The sequence below is a fragment of the Cydia strobilella genome, chromosome Z (genome assembly GCF_947568885.1).
Source record: "Cydia strobilella chromosome Z, ilCydStro3.1, whole genome shotgun sequence".
Classification (NCBI taxonomy): domain Eukaryota; kingdom Metazoa; phylum Arthropoda; class Insecta; order Lepidoptera; family Tortricidae; genus Cydia; species Cydia strobilella.
Genome location: NC_086068.1, coordinates 3,192,193 through 3,207,974, shown reverse-complemented (window position 1 = coordinate 3,207,974; position 15,782 = coordinate 3,192,193). Strand labels below are relative to the sequence as shown.

The 15,782-nt window shown below is 36.5% G+C and overlaps 1 protein-coding gene across 2 annotated transcripts in view; it reads right to left on the bottom strand.

Moving 5' to 3' along the window:
• The window catches only part of LOC134754563 (alpha-tubulin N-acetyltransferase 1), a 45,655-nt gene that overhangs the window by 16,290 nt on the left and 13,583 nt on the right, over nt 1-15,782 (bottom strand). For both annotated transcript variants that reach the window (XM_063690877.1, XM_063690876.1), the window contains exons 3-6: nt 14,191-14,362; nt 13,182-13,336; nt 9,314-9,398; nt 6,639-6,679 (exon numbers count right to left, since the gene is read on the bottom strand). In XM_063690877.1, the coding sequence (XP_063546947.1) occupies nt 6,639-6,679; nt 9,314-9,398; nt 13,182-13,336; nt 14,191-14,362 (453 nt within the window). The remainder of the gene's footprint in view (nt 1-6,638; nt 6,680-9,313; nt 9,399-13,181; nt 13,337-14,190; nt 14,363-15,782) is intronic.

The following is a 15,782-nucleotide window of genomic DNA, read 5'->3' as shown; positions in this document are numbered from 1 at the left end:
TAGGGAGGTTTTGGAATTATATTGAGCAACTTTTACTATGGGACCAACCATTTTGGCTGGTCCATTTTCTATGGGAGGGTAATTTTTTTGCGATCTCGTGGTTGGTCCCATAGTAAAAGTTGCTCAGTATAATCCCAAAACCTCCCTAGCAACGGAAATGCATTTTTTTAAGCCAACCTGTATACCAAATAAAATAATAAACAATAAACATGGCTTTCGTTAAAAAATATTGTAAGGTGGTGTGGCTTGTATATTCCGGGCTGTTTACACAATTACACATTGATTAGTTAGTGTTTATTTCAAGTTCTTTGAGTGTCTTTTCAAAAGGGTTTATTTCTCTATGAAAAATCATACAAAAATAAGCCTTGTGCGTCTTTTCACAAGGCTTATTTTTGTATGGTTTTTCAAAAGGGTTTATTTCTCTATGAAAAATCATACAAAAATAAGCCTTGTGCGTCTTTTCACAAGGCTTATTTTTGTATGGTTTTTCATAGAGAAATATACCCTTTTGAAAAGACACTCCTCACATGTGCTACTTGTGTTCAGTGTATGCATGTAAGTACTCGCAATTAACACTAACCAATGTGTGATGGAGGAGGCCTATGTCCACAAATGGACGTCTCAATAAATATTTATAAAATAAATAAATACAATAATTATTAAATTACTTATAAAATTAAATTATAAAAATGCATGGAACAATAATTTTAAAACGAAATTTAGTACTTATCTTTATAATTGTATAAATTTAAATTGCAAAAATTATGAATATATTATTAATACTAAATCTATTTACAAAAACCACTGCACGTTTTGTAAACTAGTGTAATATTTATTGAAATAAATGGCTCTACTACTACTAATGTGTAAACAGGCTCCAATATGGACACATCCACACTTACCCATATTGATCTTATACAGGAATACAAACAAAGAAGTATCTACTAAATATCATAAATACATAATTGCAAGGGTCCATTTTATTTAACCCTTTGAACGCCAAGAACCCATAAAGTGGTCGTTACTAGTCGTGCCCACAGCGCCAAGGACCATTATAGCGGTTATGGCGGACGCTGTCAAAGTAACCTTGACTTTCAAGCAAAGTTTACATTCGCTCGCTTGCGCCCGTTATCTAGGCGTTACAGTGACGTTTTTGTTTATGACATAAAGCGTTGAAAAGGTTAAATTAATCGAGTATTTAGTATATAACACAATGAAAAATTAAACATTTCAATATTAACTATTGAAAATAATGATTAACTAATTATACTGCACAAAAAAAAAATACCCTGAGCAAAAAATCTCTATTTATAATTAAAAAGGTAAAACGTTGATATTTAAGAAACCGATTATTACATTAAGTGTTTTTTAACCATATTTTCTTTAAAAAGTCTTCACCATTTACACCAAAGATTCCATTATTTAGTCCAGCATCCTGACCATGATTGCGGACAGGGTTGATTAGCCTATATATAAATAACTGCTGCATGATTCATGTGCGCAGGAATAGGTAGGTGGGCAGATTTCCTTTAAACTGGTTTTTGAGAAAATCTGCTTACTTATTTATTTTAGAAACTAGAATTTTATAATTATAGTATATAGTCAGCTAGTCAGTAAATAATTATGTATATACTAACATTAGTCTTAAGATAAAACTGTCACCAACACAAATTGATCCAAGTTGGTCCTTAATAAATGAATTTATTATTTATTTATTTAGTCTTTGTATTTCCGTATATGAAACATATGCGTCATTATAGTTCGAAACTGAGAAAATGTGATATTTCTTTTTGTTGTTAATATTATTAATTATATCTCCCTTTCAGTTAACCTATTAGGCGAAAATTTTGGCAAATTAAACATAAAATCTCCTCAATAATATAAACTCAATCGTACAGATATAGTACATAATTATTTTCACCTCAGCAGCTCGAACAAGCCTACTTTCGTCACTCCCTGGAGTGAGGAAAGTGCGACTTTCCTCACTCTAGGGAGTGAAGAAAGTGCGACTTTCCTCACTCCAGGGAGTGAAACAAAGTAACTTTTTAATTTAGTGAAGGCCATGAACTGCCACTTTATACTTTGATTACAAGTTTTTTTTTCTCTGATTTATTCAGTGTAATTCGAAATACATTTTAACCTTTAATATGTTCTCACTACTGAGGTGAAAAATTATGTGTGCAACACGAGAGCAAAGTTATTTTACGTCTCGTGTTTTTGAGTCCCTCGCTACGCTCAAGATTCCAACTTAGAATCACGAGCGAAGCGAGCGGCGATATTATAGAATCTTTCGCTTTCTCGGGACTCAAAATAAACACTCGCAAGAAAAACCAACTTTCCTCTCTTGTGGCACAAATAACTATTTTCATCGTATTTTCACGGAAACGTACGATCGTGTCTTGCTATATCAGTCAGTCTCGGTACAGAAACTACTGAGGTTGACTGAAGTAGCATGACAAATACGAACGTTTCCGAGAAAATACGATGAAAAACAATTATGCACTACATCTGTAATTTAGCGTTAAAACAATAAATTAGTTCAAATTAAAGTTAAAAATTCGTGACGAAGCCTTATTTTCTATAAAACAATAAATTATTTTGTTCTACAAAAGTAGTTCTAGTTTATCTACAAATAGTAGTTCGCTTTATAAATAGGTTTTGCCATCACTGCGTCAGCGCCGTCTTGGGTAATACTAGTTATAACTGAAAATCAAAATGAAATTAACGGAAATTAAAATAAACAATACTAAAAAGATAACAATAACAAGCGTGAAAACTATGGAGATATCAGAAGATATTTACAATGCCAAGTAGAACAAAACATAGAAATGTGCATATACTTAGAATAATAAGTTAGCTACCAAGCTGGGTCAGGTTTGAAAAAGTTACAATTTTCTACATTTGTAACTTAGGCTCAATAGGGAGTATAACGCAGCGAATTTCTCATGCAAAAAGTGATTTGTCACTTCAGCCAAAGATAGATATAACTCCGTAGTAGATGGATACAGTCTAAGGAAAAAGACGTGCCTCGAAAATCAAGAAAATTTGATTCTCAAACAGATGGCGCCACTATCTTTGGCTTACTCTCGAATAGATGGCGTTGACGGTTTCGTTTGTTATTTAACAATTTTAACGCATATCAGTGAAAGAACATGGGTCAAAGTCATATAAAAATAATTATTGAAAAAAGTTTTAATCGTGTGTAGATACTGTCGATAGATGGCAGTGAATTTACTGTGGCTACAAAATTTACTATGACAGTACCGCTCTATGCTATAATACCCTCTTTGCTTTAGCCAATCGCTAGTACAGAATAAGTAATAGTACTACCGTACAGAAAAGACACTTCCTAAACAGTAAGTGTGACAGCGATTCAGGGTCGAATCCTGCTGTCCCTTTCTAATGTATGGCACTATACGGCTATTTCGGGTTGTCAAAATTCAAGTCATTATCTTATCTGTGGTCGTGCAAAGGGACGTCAAGTTGTGCCAACCCTAATAATTTCTCGGAGCAATGCTGAGCCGAACGAAGCCGAGTTTGACCGAAAGGAGTGTCCCCCCCACTGTCGCTAGTCTGTGTTGCCGCCATTTTGCTTAAGGAGGAAACTTTTTGTATGGTTTGATGTAAATTTTTCAAGGGTCCTTCAAACTTCAAACCTCTGGGTCTACGAACGAAATATGATTTGTCCTTTTAACATTCGTGTATAAAAGGACAAAAGTCCAAAATGTCCAAGCGTAACATGATTTGTCCATTTTTAAATGGCAAAAATTTAAGTTAATTTGGATGGCTAAGATACCGGGAGACAGTGTAAAAGCGGATCTGTGTCAGCTTCAAGCAGAGAATTGGCAGGAAACGGCGCAGGATCGGGAAAAGTGGAGTGCTCTCGTTTCGGAGGCCAAGACCCTATTTGGGTCGTTGAGCCTTATTAGTTAGTTAATTTGTATGGATAGTTATACCGAATAATAGGCATGATGACAGTAATTAAAAGTCACTAAAATATTATATTTATCTAATGAAACCATATAAGGCAACAAATAACCCGACCAAATTACGTAGGTTGTTTTTGGTAGTATTTCGGTGCATGGTGGCGCCGCCTAATTACTGTTTTTTGATGGACACTTTTCATACATAGAGATTTGGCTCCTTTATATAGTCTCCATGAATAACATGAACCATATAAGGCAACAAATAACCCGACCAAATTACGTAGGTTGTTTTTGGTAGTATTTCGGTGCATGGTGGCGCCGCCTAATTACTGTTTTTTGATGGACACTTTTCATACATAGATATTTGGCTCCTTTATATAGTCTCCATGACGAAATGTTTTTTCCATTTATCTCAAGTTTGACATAACGGTGACAAATCAGGTTTTGAATATAAAGCTATAAGCTCCTCAATATGTCGTTCTCAAGTAGAAGGTACCACAAGGACGTTCTGACAGGTTATTCGTATAGAGATGCAAGCAAATTTAACCCTTATGGTACGCAGGTAGCAAAGTGACGTCAGCGACGTCATAATGAAGTCTTTTATACGGCATAATGACGACATTTATACGTCATAATGACGTAACGGACGTCATAATAACGTATAAATGTTACCTGGGTAAGTGACAATGTGGTACCTTTTACTTGAGAACGACACATAAATAGGTCATGCTTCAAACATCAAACTACAAAAATTATAAACACACGATAAAAGGTAGCCATTAAAAAAGCGTTTTGTTTGGCTGGTTTTTTTTAAAGAATTAGAATAAATTTGGGTTTATAAAAACAAGATTTATCATTTTTTTTTAATATCTTCCGTTCAAAAACGCCTTGAAATGTTTCATGTCTACATAGAGAAACGAATCGTTTAATTTACATATGACACTAATTGACTTAATATTATAGAAGTCACTACATAATATCAAGAATAAAGCTAAAAAAGCAGATACTATACAAAATAACAAATTTCTAAGAGAAGAATGGATATTTCAAAACCGAAAATATCTACTTAAAAACCACTATGAAATAATTTTAATACATTACTCGCAAAAATGTATACCAGACGCTAGTAACGCAAATTATAATTTTACTAGGTAAATAATGTGTAACATTTGAATATTATGTGTGTGTGTGCGTGTGTTAAATGCATTATATTGGCAAAGATTCATTGATTCTATTCGACGTGTAAAGTTTAATATAAATCCGTGCTTCGAATTTAAACTGTTAAAAGTTGATGTTTAACAATAGGGAATATTACGCAAAACTCTTGAGTAGGGGGCGCCACTACCAAAATCTGAACTGTATACCGCGGAAAAAGAAAATCGAAATTTCGTTATCTAACCTCTATCACTCTTGTATATTCGAGCGATAAAGAGGCAGATAACTAAATTTCGATTTCCGCGTTTCCCGCTAGGCCCTTTGTAAACAAACCGCCTTGATGCATAAATGTCATATTTTATTATCTGTGGAAACTTGTCAAAAAACAGTTGAATGCACAGTATGCATAAGTTACTCTATGGTTTACGATAGGCGCTAATGCTGCACTCTGGCGGCAGAACATTGCAGTGACACCCCCTGTTCAGTTACTACACAAAATACATATGGCCGTAATATGGCAGTTTTCTTCATCTGTCATAACGGGGGCGTCTTTTCTAAACTGATTATCAGTCCTCCGGACGATATCAGCCTGTCAGATGGAACAAAAACTTGACAGTTCCGAACAACTGACAGGCCGATATCGTCCGGCGGACTGATAATCAGTGGGACCCTTTAGGATTTGCACATTTTATACAATCAAAGGATCTTTGGTCTATGATTATACATATATAGATTAAGAGGAAAGGGGACGGCCGCTTCTCTTTGCAAACGTAGTCCCCATTCTCCTCTCTGGATATTGATATTATGGAAAATATTTTTACATATTATATAATTTGATGTATATTAACCATAGCTATGCCCCTACGTTTGTCTTTTTCGTTTTTTTTTATTATTTAAAAAGTTAGGAGCGAATAACAGAATTTGTAAAAAAATGCTCCTAACTTATAATAATTAAAATTTTGAAAAAAGAAAAACGTAGGATGTGGTTGAATATGTGATATTGAGGTGTTATTATGAGGCGTGGCGATGACCATGTCGTGAAAAAGGCGCTGGCCCTTCAGGAAACCAATAGAGGACCAGGGCGCCGGCCTGCTACTTGGTGGTCCACCGTGTCAAAGGATTTAGAACGAGCCCAATTAAATCCACAGACAACCCAGGACAGACGGTCCTGGCGCATGAGAACGAGGAGAGCCGACCCCAAATAATGGGATAAAGGCAAAGACGAAGAAGAAGTAGGATGTGGTTGAATACAACAATTTGTGTCAAAATATTGTCAATAATGTTAATTAACATCCAGAGAGGAATATGAGGATTACGTTTGTAACTTTGTTCTCCACTTTCGTCTTAAATATGAACAGCATTAGTAAAAACCGCGTGAAACTAGTGCATACGTCAATTCTTGGGTTTAGTTGTCAAGCGGCCCCCAGACTCCCATGAGCCGTGAGAAATTTCCGGAAAAAACGCGAGAAAGAAGAAGAAGATTAGTAAAAACCGCGTGCACCCAATAAAAAGTTTTAATTAGTGTTAAATAAAAAATTCTATATGATGGATAAATACCCGTTGTTGTACACCCTGTTGACTGTGGCCCCGTGTATTACCTGAAATTTCAATTGATACGTAATATTATTACAAGATATTAGTGCAAGTTCATACATTTGCTACTAAATGCGAGTCAAGACGCTAAACACGATAAAGTTGGTACATTGACCCGCCATGTCCTGTCTATATCACACGCACGTAAAGGTGAAATCAGACGGTTCATTTTGTGTTCATTTTCGTCTTTCATTTTGGGCTTTTTCCCCTCACTAGCTCGGAAAGTTGGCTTTTATCCTTTAAAACAAGCGGGGAAAAACGCATTTTATCCACTAGTGGGGAAAGTAATTTGACCTTGGATGGAGCGTGTTTAAGTAGCTTGACAGATAACAAAACGTAAAACGCTCATAATAATGGTTCGTTCGATATTAATTATCATTAAACAAATTGTTTGAGAATCTAATAAAAAAAAACAAATTTAGCTTTATTTAATGATTTTAAGTCATAAACCTTAAAGTTCCATAAGAAACGTTTGTTTTTTTAATAATGATGTTAAATATAATTCTGAACGCACAAGTTGAGTCGATGCAATTTCAAAACGCATCAATGACATTTCATACGTCAGAAATGTCAACATTGTCAACAAATTTTTTACTTAGAAACTTCTCGCGTAAAAATACAGAATTTCCAGAGTTTTTTGTTATAATATCGTAAAAAAATGAGTGATTCCAGTGATGAAGATGACCTAACGCCTGTGGATGTTGCACTTTCCTCGCTATAGCGAGGTGAAAATTTTTGTGTTGCACACGGGTGCAAATGTATTTTACTTCTCGTGTGTTAAAAAACACTCGCTACGCTATAGGATCCTTTCGCTTGCTCGTGTTTCAATTCCACACTCGCGGGTAAAATACAACTTTGCACCCTTGTATAACAAATAACTATTTTCTGGGAAGGGGTGGACAGGTCCCTTTTTAACACGCTTTTATTAGGTCGGCCTGTATGTAACTAACTATGTAATGGAATCTAAGGTAACTAATTTAACCATCTTCCAAGGATCGTAACGTCATGAAAATTGGCAGCTGTATGTAGTTCTAATGACAATACAATAATATGGTACTGTCGAACTGATCTGATGATGGAGCCGGAAGATATGAACTGGAACTTCATGATGAAACATCGTATCATTTGTTAGAAAAGTCTTGTAATGAACTTTGACCACGAGCGTGTTTTTCTAGTGTTTTTTAAACTATAAATTTTTTATACTACATAACTATACAGTCATATCGCCGCTACACTTACTCAACCTCGTATCTGCAACACTCATTTGATGACAAAAACACCCGTATTCCGAATGAAAGAAAAGCGACATTTCCATCAAATGATTGTTGCAGATATGACGTTACTCAACTATAGCGACGATATACAATTTAAAAATTACATGGTTCAACGAATAAGATATATTTAGATATGGAACTAACCAATAATAACCAAAAATTACCTGCCATATAAACATATTATGTTTTATAATAACGCATACAGGGACTTATTGCACCCGAGTTAGCATTAGGCAAGTTAAACTCATCTCGTCTCAAGAAGTTTGACAGTTATCAGTGGCATATTTATTAAGTATTGGTCCGTCAAATGCGTATGCAATCGGTATTTCACTCCACCCAATGGAGCAACTGGAAAATAATAATATCGATTCTTTACAATCCTTAGCTATACGCTGGCACTGGCAGGTATATGGTCATCACATTGAACAACTTTTATTAAGGTAAATGTAGGGAAAAATTATTTCACTAAAAAGATACAAAAAGGAACAATTGATTATTAAACCATAGTTGTTTTTTAAACGACATCACTGCTTCGGACACGTACCGAAGACGGGACGGGACTGATCACTGCATAAAATAAACAATGCCATTTGTTTAACAGATTAGAGTTTGAGCAGAAAAAAAAACATATCAGAAAATGTCACAATATCTATGCTTTAGTTATTGGCCACTTCATAGTAATTGGCCACTTCCTAACAAATCAGGGTTCATCCATACGTCACATAAATTTCGAGGTTTTTTGACCCCTCCCCACCTCCTTGTCACACTTGGTCACATTTGGCAAACCCCTCCCCACTGATGTGACGTCACATTTTTTCAATGAAATTGGCAAATCGAATTAAGTATTATTAATATTTTATCAAAATATTAGTAATTTTATAACCCAAAACAGATTAGGAAAGAAAATTAAATGATTAAAAACCGGACAAGTGCGAGTCGGACTCGCCCACCAAGGGTTCCGTACTTTTTAGTATTTGTTGTTATAGCGGCAACAGAAATACATTATCTGTGAAAATTTCCACTGTCTAGCTATCACGGTTCATGAGATACAGGACAGTGGAGTCTTAGTAATAGGGTTCCGTTTTTACCCTTTGCGTACGGAACCCTAAAAACGATTATCGTTCCAAAAACTTGTCATTTAACTGTACAGCGAATAAAATAATTTAAACAAGTTAATGTGACGTCACAAAGTTTGTGACCCCCTCCCCCTTGTTACAACATGTCACATTTTCTTGACCCCCTCCCCCCCCCTTAAACGTGTGATGTAATTAATGGATGACCCCTCAGGAAGAAACAAGCCAATTGAAGCCTTATTGTTAAGAGTGGCCAATAACTACAGCAGACACTATGCGTTGGTGTACTTACATCCGAGATGGATGAGCGCGGTTTGCGGGCGGTAAACCGCCCTACAGCCGCTGCCGGCATCACCGGCAGATTGCGACCGGTATTACTGTGGAAGAGACAACACGTTTGAGATAACTGCAGTCAGGCGTGGCCCACTCCGCGATTTCGTAGCGCCGCTACAAGTACATGCGGCCGCCCCCGATTCTGGGGTCTAGCCATAGTAATCAGGGACCGGACAACCCTTTCCGCGATAAAACCTTTTCAATGGGCGACACTTAAACACGGCTAACACATTGAAAGACTTTCCCTTTTGAACTGCAAGCCCATTCATACCCTTACCTTTGACTAACCCTTACCGAAAAGCTAACCAAAAATAAGGCTAGCTCTTAATAAGGGTTACCCTTATCTTTAAGCGCTTTTTATAAAGGTTTCCCTTTGCGTGAAAGAGACAGGATTAGTATATATCTACGGTAGTGTATGAAAAGGAAAGAAAATACGTGCCTAGTAAAAGAACGCCGCCGTCGCCGCCGACGATCGCTCAGATTCGAAGTAATGTGTGCTTTATGAACAAGGTAGACGACTTAAATTAGCACGCTTATATGCTAAAAGGGAAGCCCTTTATAAGGCTAACCCTTATAAGCAATATGCAAGGTGTTGGTGAGCGGATGATAAGGGTTTTGTAAGGGTATTTGGGCTACCGATTACTCAAATGTGGTAGCTTTATATAAGGGTTTTTAAAAGCAAAACAAAGGGTTTTGTCTGGCAAAGGGTATGGTGAGTTAAGCCTTATGCAATACCCTTATAAAACCCCGATAAGGGATAGCGGGCCGGTCCCTGATAGTAATTGCCGCGCACCGCTACGGAACGGACGCCTGTTCGCGCTTACGCCACCTAGCGGTCATATCTGTCGTAATAGAAGTTTCGAGAGCGCATCTTCTGTACCGTACTAGGTATTATTTATTCTGTGCTACAGTAAACAGAAGTTTCGTACTTTCATACAATAAGTGCGAGTCGGACTCGCACACGAAGTACCATTACGCAGAAACGGCAAAAAAACCACATTTGTTGTATGGGAACCCCGCTTAAATATTTATTTTATTCTGTTTTTAGTATTTGTTGTTATGGCGGCAACAGAAATACATCATCTGTGAAAATTTCAACTGTCTAGCTGTCACAGTTTATGAGATACAGTCTGGTGATAGACAGACGGACAGTGGAGTCTTAGTAATAGGGTCCCGTTTTTACCCTTTGGGTACGGAATCCTAAAAAAAAAACACTAGGGACTCGAAGTTACTTCGTGTTTTTTCGAATTCCATCATCATCATCCTAACTTGATGACGATGGGACGCGTATACGCTCCGTATCGGACGAAACGCTAATTTCTCTGTCTAGTCCTGGCGGTTAACCCCGAAATTCAGTAAAATGCTGCAAGTGGTGTTAAAGCTATGAAAATCGGCACGATTGATCTTTAGTCCATAAATCAATTTGACACGAAGCACCAAAAAATAAAATAAAAAGGAGAGGAGTTATGACGTCAGCTTTCTTTGTATGAAAAAAAAAAATTTTTTTTTTGTTCAGAAACCTATCGTGTGTGGTATTATATGAAAGGCTCCTAAAGACTATCGTTAAGTATAAAGACAGATAAATCCTGGTCTAACTGTTGATATGTATATTATTTTGTATTACTATGTTCTAGGGGTTTGATCTGAGGGTATTTTTAGGCCATATGTGATATAAGGTTTTTTCAAATGTTATTTTAACTTTAATTTTTAAAATGTTATTTTATTGTTTCTGTAACTCTTATAGTATAGTACTCTTATAGTGTAGTACCTGTTATCCTCCATATCCTTTTGATTAAGTAAACCACAAAAACAAATTATCACAAACTTCGATAATGTTCACTAGCTTCGAGAACGTATTCAAGTGCGCGACTCATCTAGTCATCTACCCACAGACCGCGCAAAGACACGCCCCGGTACTTAGATATTTTACTGTGCTAGTGCTGTCGCTTACGTATCGCTGTTTCGTGGTAAGGGTGACTGTATCGCCCCGGTACCAAGATATCTTACTGCAATAGTGCTGTCGTTTACGTATCGCCGAGGTAATTTGAGTATTCGTGAAATAATTAGAAAATACCCTTTGTATTTTCCACATGTTGAATTTTATAATTAAATCTAGTTAAATAGACAGAAAATGAGCAATTTATCACAAGTAATTCAAAATTAAAAAAATATATGGGTTTTCATAAATAAATACAAAATACATCAGTTTAAAAAAAATACTTCAAATAGAAAAAAAAATATATGGTACCATTCGATTCCTCAAATTTATTAAAAAAAAACTGTACGGCAACAATATACATAAACGCAATATTTCACCGACAAAATCGCAATTTTTCTTTTTGGCTTTGTAACTTTTCTAAGCGATAGCGACGTTACATGCTGACGTCACGGTGTAATGTCATTTTGTAAACGTTTCGTCAGTAAAGTGCGGATGCCAGACTTTGACCATCATTTGTGACTTTTGTATTGCTTTAAGACAATGGCTCCCATACAGACATTTGATGCTCAAAACAAACCTGATCGACTGATACCATTCATAAAAAACCGGACAAGTGCGAGGCCAAGGGTTCCGCACATTACACAATTTAAACAATGTATTTTTTATGTGAAACGTGAGTGAAATGTCTTTAAAAAACCCGATGGGTCGGATCAATACCTACGTAATTAAGTCCGAGCTTGACTGCACATTTCTAATAGGTTTTCTATAGGTAAAGAACTATTTTGCGTATTTTCTTAAAATTTTAGACCCAGTAGTTTCAGAGATAAGGGGGGGGGTGGTAAAAATGGCTGTGACAGACGGACAGACAGACAGACAGACAGACAGACAGACGCACGAGTGATCATATAAGGGTTCCGTACCTCAAAAGGAAAAAACGGAACCCTTATAGGATCACTCGTGCGTCTGTCTGTCTGTCCGTCTGTCACAGCCTATTTTCTCCGAAACTACTGTACCAATTAAGTTGAAATTTGGTATACATATGTAATTTTGTGACCTAAAGACGGACATGTAAAGTAAACAAATGAATTTTAAACATCGGGTCCACTTTTCGGGGGTAAACAAGAAAATTAAAAAATGAAGTTTTTCTAACTATATCATATCAAATGAAAGAGGGCATTGTGAGAATCTCAAATATATTTTTTTATAATTTTAGGATAAACAGTTTAGAAGTTATTCAAGAAAATAGGCAAAAAATGACCATTGCCCCTTTATCTCCGAAACTACAGGGTCTAAAATTTTGAAAAAAATACACAAAATAGTTCTTTATCTATAGATTACAGGAAAACCTATTAGAAATGTGCACTCAAGCGTGAGTCGGACTTAATTACTTACTTTTTGATCGACGCCGGTTCGAATCCAGCCTTGACGCTGTCTTTGTCACATTTTGCAAGAAAGAACGGGAAAGAACATATGCGCCAAGTGTCAATTTTGATCGAATTTTGTCGGTTTTTATTTATTTTAAAAACTTTTCCTTACAATATCGAAATTCTAAAGCTATGAAATTACTATTTATGTTAAGATTGTTTTTTCTTCTTTTTTTGTTTATAGTATCACATAATAAATAACCGAGTAAAGTAGGATTAAAAGTCCGAGTTAGAGGTTACTTTGGAAATTAATTGTATCGAGCGAAGTGTCATAATTCGTGTATCGGAAGCTATGTTGTTAAAGATAATATAGTCAAGAACTACATACATTTTTTCTACGTCTATGAATATCAACGCCTCTTAGAAAAACATGATCATATAAGGAGATTTTTCGCCTTCTGGCTCAGGGAACCGCCTTAGTATATGACATCTATTACTCTTTATGATAAATTATGTTGTCTTACTTGGCATCAGGCGAAGTAATGAAGAAAGCAGGCGAGACGGCGAAGTTGTTGCTCTGACGGATGAGATGGTCGACGCCGTAGTTTTTGGCGAGGAAGGTCTCCATCTTGGAGGACGGACCGTCAATAGCTAGGTCTTGGGGCCGGCTGCCGGTATCCTGAAATAGATACGAGTTTGAAACAAAGTTGAAGTGGCCGACTGAAGTGGCGTTGTGGCGTGATTCTAAATTCGAAAATTTATCGACTAAAGCTACCGTATGCGTGGCAGAGGGGGTAGCGGGACTTCGCTATGTCACAGGGCGGACACGCTATACATCAAAAATCACTTGCGTTTGTGTGAACGGCACGTCTGTACACGCGGCATGCGTCATTGTGTAAGTTGCTTAAAACCAGTACTGAGCGGCCGGCAAGCGTCCGTCAATCTGCTGTCGCGGGGCGAGGTCATTCGAGTCGGGGCGGGGCGGTGCGTGGCCGTTCTGTATGATAATACTATTACTTATTCTGTGGTTAGGTATTATAAGGCCGTTCCATCGGTTTGCCGCTGTCACTGTCACATTTCGCAAGAAAGAACGGGATAGATCATGCGCGCCAAGTGTCAATTTTGATCGAATTTTGTCGATTTTTATTTATTTTAAAAACGTTACCTTACAATATCGAAATTCGAAAGCTATGAAATTACTATTTAAGTTAAGATTGTTTTTTCTTCTTTTTTTGTTTATAGTATGACATAATAAATAACCGAGTAAAGTTGGATTAAAAGTCCGAGTTAGAGGTTACTTTGGGAATTAATTGTATCGAGCGAAGTGTCATAATTCGTAATCGAAAGCTATGATATTAAAGATAATATAGTCAAGAACTATATATATTTTTTCCATGTCTACGACTATCAACGCCTCTTAGAAAAACATGATCATATAAGGAGATTTTTCGCCTTCTGGCTCAGGGAACCGCCTTATGGCTATGTCTTTAGAATACGTGGTCTGTGGTGTAAAGGTAAGTACATGAAGGCCACCTGCAGCATATAGTCGAACAGTCTCTTGCCGTTGCCGCGCCGCTGCCGCGCGCCGCTCACGAAGAAATCGAGCACGCACAGTGGCTCCACCTCGCGCACTTTGTCGCGCTCGTCGAAAAGGTACAGGTGTTTGTGGGACACCTTCAGGAAGCCTATGATCTCGCCGTCGCCGCTGTAATGATAATAAATACAGTATAATCTCACTAATCCGGAACTAATGCTGACACAAGAGAGCCGGAATACTGGAAAATTACTTGAAAGCAAATCTGCATATTATATTGATGTTTTTTACTAAAATACTAAATTCAAAGAAAGTTATACTGTTATCTGCACTCATGTAATAGTTATTTGTTATACAAGGGTGCAAAGTTGTATTTTACCCGCGAGTGTGGAATTGAAACATGAGCAAGCGAAAGGATTCTATAGTTGAACCACGAGCGAAGCGAGTGGTTCTAAAATAGAATCCTGAGCGTAGCGAGTGTTTCAACACACGAGAAGTAAAATACATTTGCACCCGTGTGTAACACAAAACTTTTCCCCTCACTATAGCGAGGAAAGTGCAACATCCACAGGCGTTAGATCATCTTCATCACTGGAATCACTAATTTTTTTACGATATTATAACAGAAAACACTAGAAATTCTGATTTTTACGTGAGTCGGTGAGAAGAACAGTAAAAATTTTGTTGACAATGTTGACATTTCTGTTCTGACGTATGAAATGTCAACGATGCGTTTTGAAATTGCATCGACTCAACTTGTGCGTTCAGAATTATATTTAACATCATTATAAAAAATCTAACGTTTCTTATGGAATTTTAAGGTTTATGACTTAAAATCATTAAATAAAGCTAAATTTGGTATTTTTTATTAGATTCTCAAATCATTTATTTAATGATAATTAATATCGAACGAACCATTATCATGAGCGTTCTACGTTTTGTTATCTGTCAAGCTACTTAAACACGCTCCATCCAAGGTCAAATTACTTTCTCCACTAGTGGATAAAACGCGTTTTTCCCCGCTTGTATTGAAGGATAAACGACAACTTTCCGAGCTAGTGAGGGGAAAACAATATTTGTTTTAATTGTGATTTTTTTCGCAAATGTATTTATAAGATCTTTGTCAGTTTATGCACATATTTTATTTTACAATTAATGAACATCTTGATATCAAGATAAATCGATTATTTAAAATTGACAAATTTCAAGTAACCGGTTGGTTTACTTTCATATTTCTTTTCTACATCGCAGCAATGTTTACCAAAGCGTGACATCACAAGCGGACGCGAGGCGTTTTCGCGCGAGGTATAATGTTGCTATAAAAAAAATGCAATTATTTATGTTAAAACTTACTAGTATAGCTGAAATATTGCGTTTTTCGGAACCAATATAAGTGTACCGACAGTATTAAAAGGGATTTCAAAATTTGTCATCATGCCAAAATGTTAGACACTTGAAAAAAAAAACGGTAATTCTCTACCAAACAACCGTCCGTAGGGGCACCACTATCACAATCTGAGGGTCTATCGCGAAACAAGAAAATCGAAATTTCGTTATCAAACATCTCTGTCACTTGCATATTCGAGCGATA